Source organism: Grammomys surdaster, unplaced genomic scaffold, assembly GCF_004785775.1.
Source record: "Grammomys surdaster isolate TR1022 unplaced genomic scaffold, NIH_TR_1.0 958, whole genome shotgun sequence".
NCBI lineage: Eukaryota > Metazoa > Chordata > Mammalia > Rodentia > Muridae > Grammomys > Grammomys surdaster.
This window is the reverse complement of record NW_021605377.1, coordinates 1,615,523-1,624,440: the sequence shown is the minus strand read 5'-3', so window position 1 is coordinate 1,624,440 and position 8,918 is coordinate 1,615,523. Positions and strand designations below refer to the sequence as shown.

The following is an 8,918-nucleotide window of genomic DNA, read 5'->3' as shown; positions in this document are numbered from 1 at the left end:
GGAAGGAAGGAAGGAAGGAAGGAAGGAAGGAAGGAAGGAAGGAAGACAGACACAGTTGGCCAACAGATACATTAAAATGATATGCAGGATCACTGCCAATCAGGGAACCAACAATTAAAACCACAAAAAAATCTTGTCTTCCAGTTATTATCAAATGATGAAAGAAAGCAAGTGTTGGCGAGGCCTTGGTGAATGGATATTGTATATACTGTTGTGGGAATGTATAAGCCATTGTAGAAAAACATGAGAGCTCTTCAGTACCAGCCACCTACTTCTTCAGTCTAACACTCTTCCAGCTGAACTATTTCAGCCTTGAGCAACTTACTTCTAATGTCTATCTTTAGCAAATAAAATCAACATCCTGAATAGAAACATGCGTACCTCCATTTTAACTGAAACCCTATTTAGGATGGCTACAATATGAAGAAAAAATTAAGAGTCCATTGTTGGATGGATGGGTGCATGGATGGATGGATGGATGGATGGATGGATGGATGGATGGTTGAGTAGGTGGGTGGGTGGATGGATGGATGGATGGATGGATGGTGGGGTGGGTAGATGGATGGATTGGATGGGTGAGTGGATGCAGAAAAATACAAATGGATAATAGACCATTATGAACACTTGAAAGAAGGGTGCCTATCTTTTGAGTAAGCACTGGTGACACTGGAGGCTGAGTAAACTGAAGCTGAAATAAACAAATACTGCATGATCTACTAACATGAGCAATATGAGATTAACATATAAAGGCAGACAAGACATTGCCTCAGAGGCTACAGCAGGAAGAAAATAGTGGAGACAGTGATTTAAAGGTCTCTCAACTTCAGTCAGAAGAGAATGAATAAACTCAGGAAATTCCCCAAGACATTTGAAACGTTTTCACCAACAAAGAGTGAGGATTATACAAAATGACACATTTGTTAGTTTGTTTGAATGTGACAATAAACTCACCGTGTGTGTGTGTGTGTGTGTGTGTGTGTGTGTGTGTGTGTGTGTAAGACTTCACATTATATGCTCCAAATATAAAGTTGTCAAATACACCTTATACAGCTACATAAAATATATTTCAACTCCATATAAACTTTATTCCAGCAGGGATTGCTAACTACTTTGCTCATTGTCCTATGTCAGTGGCATGTGCAATCCCTGACCGTGACATGTGCAACCCTTATGTCAGTGGCATGTGCAATCTAATCCCTATGTCAGAGCCATGATAATTCACAAGCAGCAGAATCTCTATAAATGTTGACTACATAAATACAAAAATATGAAGTATAAACCACAAAAAAAAAAAAAACTTGGTTTGACATTTCCACTGGTGTCAGCCTTTCCTATGCACTTTGACAAATTTGACCAGAGACTCTGGCATGGTTTCAGAGGTTTATCCAGCTACGCACTTTTAGTCTTTTGAGGGGACTCAGCAGGAGACGAAAGGTGTGTCTCTTGTGCTGTATCTTCCTGGGCATGCTCTTCCAGGACCGCTGACCTTCCTGCGCCTTCCAAATAGTCTGTCAACAGACATTTCTGAGGTTATGCCATTGAATTCATGTGTGTTCAAATTCAAGAGCTACCACAAATACATCCCAAGTTCTTAAAGAAATAAAGTAAACAGAAACTGAAACAAGCCCAAAAAATTCATGATAAGCTATTAGCTTAATAAAACATTTAAATAGAAACATTGTTTCCTTAAAGATAAACATGTCTGTTGAAGACAAAAGCATCCCTTAATACTTGTTAAATACTTTGTTTGACGATTTAAAATTCCCCTAAAAGATGTTCTAAACAGATGTGATCAATAAAACTGAGACATTCAATTCGAATGCAACCAACCTCTTGGACAGCAGGAGTGAATGAATTGAACAGTGGTGTTGCGAGCTCAAAAGATAAGCACAATACTCACACTAAATTTCATTTATACACAGAAGGAGTACTCGTTCCTGTCACTCTTGAAATAATGTCCTACATGCAACCTATCCTTTACTTTTTTCTTTTTTCTTTTTGTTTTTGGCAGAGCTATAAAAAGAGCAGCATGGTTCTAAATGCTATAAGCTATTTAAACCTCACAAAGCTGATTTGTTCACTGTTACCAGCTCAGTTTGTTTGGGTCTGTGTATTTGGGGGGGGGGTCGCTGTTATATTTGAAATTTGAGACAGGAACTCTTTACATAGCCCAGGCTGACCTTGAACTTGTGAACTTCCTGGCTTAGCATCATGAGTTCTGAGATCACAGGCACGCACCACCATTCCCAGCTCTGTCTCAATTTTAAAGGTGACAACTAAAAAGAGGAGTGTGACTAGCTTGTTCCACTACTACCTGGTGGAGCCAGACAGAAAGGGGACATGAAAACATGCCGCTTTTGTCTTAATCATAAGGGACAGTGATAAATGTCAAAGAACATTCAGCCTGGATGGCACAGGAAGAACAGGCCGGGCACAGAACATGTTTAATAAGACAGCAGCTGCACCATCTAAATGTTCAGCACTTATGTAAGATGGAAGCCTGTATCTCCACAGATGCCAAAATTCCAAGATTCAGCTACAATTGTGGATTTTGAAAGAAAAAAAACTGTTGACAGCTAATTTGGATCTTATGGAAGCAGTGCTGGTAAAATATGTATGGTCTAAGTAAAAATACAGCTGTACTATACCAAAAGTATCGAGTCCATGGAGGGCTAGTTTATAGCTTTCTTCTAAAGGATGAAATCAGATCTCCCACTGAGTTTCATTGCTTGTATTTTTTATTCAGAAAGAATCTGCTTCATAAGAATCTGTGTTGTAACATCACCCAGTTGTCACCCTTAGAATAGGTCAGACCAAAGGACAATTTTCCAAGGCAAATTTTCTACTAGAAAATTCTCAAATTTTTCTAAAGAAAGCAACCTGAAGAACTGTATCCTAAAAACTTTCTGAAGCATGAAGTGACTATGTAAATTGAACCACGACTTTATGAAAGCTTGTGAGTTGCAATTATGGGTATGATAAATTGGCTTTCCTTCAATACCAACCTTTTCATTTAATTTAAAAGTCACAGCGACTTGACATCCAAGAAAAGAAAAGAACATAAGGTATTTTCCAATGTGATGAAATAGTCAAAGATGTCCTAATATGCCCCAATGCAAATTGGCACACATAATCAACCTTGGCCTTTAAGAGAGTAGACAGTTTGCTCCTACAGAATAGTTTTAACATTGAGCTGGCGTAATATGTTTAAAAATTCTAAAATTACATCTTGCCCCATTTTAGTAAGAAAGTTTTATTTTACTTTCTCTGAAAGATATACACAAACTTCAAGGTTTTTTTAAAGTTCAGTTAAAGGCAAAAGTCTAACCTCAAATAAAAGTCCCTTGAGGGTAGAAGATAGATAATCACCAGGTACACTACCTTTTAGCTTTTATTCAACTTGATTCAATTAGGATTTATAAGAAAAGTCATAGTTGGATTCTCCAATTCATCCAGAGGTATTCTGACCTGTGTTTAGCTTCTTGATTGACAACAAACCTCTAGGGGCCTAAACTCCTTATGAAGGTTTTAGAAACCAGTTGGAGAAAAGCACAATGACCATTTTGATCTATTTATCTTATTTTGTTTTTGTTGACATATATGTTTCCACAGCTCCATCTGGTTTTAATTCACACATTTTCTTAGAAAATGATGTTGTAAGAAAAGTCTCAACTGTCTCCATGCCCCCCGAATACTGCACTTGTGGCCCATCTACATACATAAGAAGAAGCAATCAACATTCTTTCAGCCAATAAACTGTGGCTGTTGTCATTTAAACATTCATGTACTATGTCTGCAATTCATCACAGGATAGAAACATGAGTGTTAGCAAATACCATCTACCAGGACTTCAGTGTCTCTCATGTGCTTGTTGATACATGACTTAGCTACTCTGTGAGCTACTCTGTGGTCATAGGAATCAGACAAAATTATAGAAAATCTCTGAAAAATCTTAAGGTATTACTCAAAGAAAAAAATAATATTTAGACATTACCAATTCATATAGCCTTTTCACTTTAAGCTACCACTATCCATATTTACTACACGGGTTTCTTAAAACATTTGTTATTATCAAGCAGTAAATAAAAACATTTTTATACTGAGCAAACAGAACTAAAACATTTTAATGAATTTTTATGTAGCTTAAGATATGCTGGAAAAAAAAATGTAACTGATTATCTAATTCAACATTAAGCACTAAATCAAAGCCCCAAATAAAAACTCTGACAGCTTCCATTTAATCTTGGCTGTAAGGCAAAGTCACCCATCACTCAGTATTGTTTACCTTGCAAGAGCGTTGCAATCTGGAGAGACTTCTGAGACGGGTGCTCTTTCAGAATGTCTAAGACAGTTCTACCTAAACTGTCCTTTATGTTGGCATCAATTCCTGCAGGAAAAAGAAAAAACTAGATGTACTACTGGAGTGTCCTCAGATGATACTGACGATATGTAACTGTTCTAATTTCAAACACATATAGGCCAAGCACTGAAGGTGATTTAAAAACTAAGTTACCCACATAAGATTTTAACAAGAGAGGAGGCAGGGCGGGTCAGTAGTGGCCCATGCCTTTAATCCCAGCACTTGGGAGGCAGAGGCAAGTGGATTTCTGAGTTCGAGGCCAGCCTGGTCTACAGAGTGAGTCCCAGAACAGCCCAGAGACACACAAAGAAACCCTGTCTCGAAAAACCAAAAGAGAGGAGGTGGGGAGAGAGAGAAGGCAGGGGCCTAATGTTACTAAAAAACTGGAAAATTCTGGATAATAAATCAACTCTTAAAGTTCTCTGACACAATCGTAAAGATTTCTTTTCATGACCCCTGGGTACCTTCTGGGTTGTAGCTCATAAACTAAATAAAGAGTCTACTATCAAAGTAAAAAATATGTTTTACTTATCATCTGAAACCCCAACGTGGGATGGCCAGGTGATCTGTATGTTGTGCATAGTACAATTTTAAATTTTTAATAAATGAAAATCATATGGAACACAATATAAGGATACTCTTAGAATATTTGAAATTAACAAATCTGAAAAGGTATAATTATTTCAAGGGTCTACACACTATGACTTCAGATATTCCTGTTTATCTGAAGTGAACATTTCAGATGAACAGGGATATCGTCACTGCCAGCCAGCCACATTGGCTATTTAAACAAACCTGCTGAACTGTGCAGCTGAAACACCTCTGCTATGTTTTAGTTCTAAAGTTATGTGCCGTAATAGAGAACTTATTTTAATGAGAGGATGACTTTCCATAATTCTAATTCAACTCACAAGACTTCCTGATTGCAAACAAAGCCAATGCATAGGATTTTATCCCAGATGTTAGTTAACCATACGATTATTAAATACTTGCTTAAGCTTATGTGAGAATGTATAGTATATATTTAATAATTTATATATTTAACTGGTTTTCTTGTGTCATCTGTTCTATCATTGGGCTGCATGTCAAAATTAAGTAATATGAAATTTTAACATACGGTAAGCAGGACAACAGCATGATGGTATGCCCATGTTTTTCTTTCACAGAGCAAATTAAACATACTACACTACAGAACATGACTTATGTCAGCTGTATACAGTAATAATTTGTACTCCTAGCTTCTGATTCTTAAAAAAATCTGTCCACAGTTTTGACTTTATCTCATTTTGATCAAAATATGCATAAAAGATAAATAGGCCTACTTTGCTTTTCCTTAAAAATATTCTCTCTAAAATATTCCTTTTAAAAATGAGCCCCTGTAGCCAATGAGCAATCAGAAGGAGACGAACATGTCCTAAGAAAAGGGGCTGCAAATCTCTGTTGGCTATAGGTCACAATGTAAAAGACCAACAAACCACATGGCTACCATAACTCTTTGGGGGCTGATTCCTCTGTTTTGCTGAAATAGGAGGTTTTCCCTTTCCTCTTGGTAGTTTTCCCCCAGCTCACTCAAATATTTCTATCAGCTGTATCAAGGCCCACTTCCACATGGTATGAATACCTATCTCAGTTGGAGAAAAGGGTCACTTGTGAAGAAAGCCACCATTTTCCTCCCTCTAACCCTGAGACAGACAGCCGTAGTACCTGGCAGGGCCGCTCCATGGAGACCCATGATAACTACCTGTTTCCAACAGAACTCGCACCACGTCCACCTTCCCGAACAAAGCCGCTTCGTGAAGAGCACTCCCCTTTTCTGTCTGAAAAGAAAAGAGAAAGAAAAGGCCTAGCTGCATTCGGAATTCATGCAGATTTGCAAGCATTTAGGTGCTCATACAGATTTTCTACAATCCTGGAGCTCTGTGTCAGAGAAGCTGTGAACGCGTGTGTGTGTGCGTGTGCGTGCCTGTGGTGTGTCAGAGGTGGATGTCCAGGAACAACATCTGGAGACCTGTGTTTGGAAAGCATCTCTGCTTCTGGATAGTTACGTTATATTAAGGAAGCGACTCACCTTCTCTTTGCTTCAATCTTGCTCAAGTATCAACTAAGAGTGCGAATGCCTATTACACAGGGCTTTGTGAGTGTCTATTATACACATTATTAAACCCATAGAGTAAACGCAGTTATAAACACAGAACTATCATCTGGGACCTTGCATATTCCCAGTACACTTAAGAAGACAAATGTGTAAGTAGGCATTTATGCTGAAGGAATTCTAAATGGTTTAAAGTGGCATCTGCTTTCTTCTGCATACCCCTAAACCTCTGGCTGACCCATATTCTATGCTCCACTGGCCTGGGTCATTTGGCACACTGACCTTATTCTTTATCAACACTACTGCTGTTCTCTGCACTTCTCTCCATGGATCTCAAAGGCCCATTCCTTTACTGGCAGGTCCAGCTCCCAGCCCTCTAGATCTGGATACACGCAACTGCTTGTTTTCAATGGTCAGCATGAATCTTAATCACTAGGAAACACAATTGTGAACCACAATTCTACCCATGCATAGTATAGTGACACATTCCTGTAATCCTAGCATTTGGGAAACTGAAGGAAAAGGTTAGCCCAAGTTCAAAGGCAGCCTGGATTACACAGTGAGCTCAAGGCTAGTTTGGGACACACAGTATGACCCGTGACCTTATCTTATATAAAATAAAGGACAATGGGACTGGAAAGAACAATGGCCACTCTTCCGGATAACCTCGGTGGGATTCCTAGTATGCTCATGGAAGCTTGCAACCCTTGTAAGTCTAATTCCAGAGCATCTGATATCCTCTTCTGTCCTTCTCAGACACAGCACACACATGGCACACAGATACGCATAAGCAAAAGACTCACACACATAAAATAATTTTTTAAAAAATGGGGAAAGGAAGGAAGGAAGGAAGGGAGGGAGGGAGGGAGGGAGGGAGGGAGGGAGAGATACAGGCTGGTGGAGGGAGAGGGCGAGGAAAGGAAGAGAGAAGGAGGGAGGGAGGGAGGGAGAAAAAACGGAGGTACTAGGTACAGACTGATGGAGGGAGGAGGTGAGGGAAGGAGGGAAGGCAGAAGAGAGGAATGGGGAAGAGTAAAGGTGGAAGGAAGGAGGGATAAATGGGGAGGGAAGGGGAAAGGGATGGACTGATATTGGAAGGGAACCAGAGAAGGCGAGAGGGAGGGTGGGTTGGAGAGAATCGAAGAGACAAAAGGGAAGACTCACTCATTAGTTGTCTGGATCCCACTTCCTGTTTTTACTTCTGTGGCCAGAAAGGACAGGTTCAAAAATTCCAATTTCTTCCATGTCCCTATGATGCTCAGTGTCTTAAGGGTCTTTATTTTGAGATCCACTAACTATATTACACAAAGAACCTTAGCTTAGTGTAACTTCTTTAAGGAAGCTGCTCTTTGCCCTGAAAGCTACTGCTTTCCCCATGTATTTCATACTTGTACGTATTTTCTTCCCATAGAAATTATAAATACACATTACAATCTTGCTTCCTGAATCAACCATAAACCATATGCTCAGTGGAAAGGTAAACAATATCTTTTTTAAAAATCATCTTCTTCCTTAAGGAAAATTGGAAAAGCTTTCAAAGAGGAGGGCTTTCTTGAGCTAAACAAATATCCTCTGTTTTGACTTCTCTTTAGAAGCTAACAAATGCCTAGTAGTTCCTCAATGCTTGGTATGAATAATGTTAATTTGGCAATTCTGTTTTCCTGTAGCACAAGTAACTGCTAGTTTGATATTAAAATCTCAATTTGAAACAATATCACTATAATAACACAAAATGTAAATGTTTCTTTAATTAATAAACAGGTACTTTAGTAAACATATAGTTAAAACAACCTAAAATAAACATATTGGGAAGAAGGCTTGAGTAACACTCAACATCAACAAGATCTGTACATATCTTCAAGGCAATGTAATTCAAGTTCTCTGAATCATAATGTGATTGGTATTAAAGGTGATAATAAAAACAGAAATAAACGAGTTTATACATATACAGTTACATACTGAAGGAAAAGGAAACTGTAGAACCAGTTTCGACTCTTTTAAAAAGTATTTCTGTGTGGACAAAGACATCTTCTCATTCCTTGAGAGGAGATAATAAGCTTACATTTTAATCTGTGTGTTATGGTTTGGGTATTAAGTGTGTCTCAACGGTCGTGTTGAAGGTTTGGTCACCTCATGGTGATTTTTAAGAAGTGGGACCTAAGAAGAATGTCTTTGAAGGGTATTGTAAGACCTGGCTTCTTTTTTTTTTATGATTCATTTATTTATTTTATGTATGTGAGTACACTGTCACTGTCTTCAAACACACCAAAAGAGGGCATTGGATTCCATTATAGATGGTTGCGAGTGCAGTCAGTGCTCTTAACTTCTGAGCCATCACTTCAGCTCTGGTACCTAGCTTCTTCCCATATGTATATGTATATGTACATGTACATTTACATGTATATTGTAGATAGATAAGTAGATAGATAGATAGATAGATAGATAGATAGATAGATAGATAGATAG

The 8,918-nt window shown here is 38.5% G+C and overlaps 1 protein-coding gene across 1 annotated transcript in view; it reads right to left on the bottom strand.

Annotated features, from left to right (window-relative positions):
- Anks1b (ankyrin repeat and sterile alpha motif domain containing 1B) overlaps positions 1-8,918 on the bottom strand; it is a 471,928-nt gene that overhangs the window by 286,046 nt on the left and 176,964 nt on the right. Inside the window, exons 5-7 of the mRNA XM_028783036.1 lie at positions 6,102-6,177; positions 4,286-4,387; positions 1,398-1,508 (exon numbers count right to left, since the gene is read on the bottom strand). Of these exons, the coding sequence (XP_028638869.1) occupies positions 1,398-1,508; positions 4,286-4,387; positions 6,102-6,177 (289 nt within the window). The remainder of the gene's footprint in view (positions 1-1,397; positions 1,509-4,285; positions 4,388-6,101; positions 6,178-8,918) is intronic.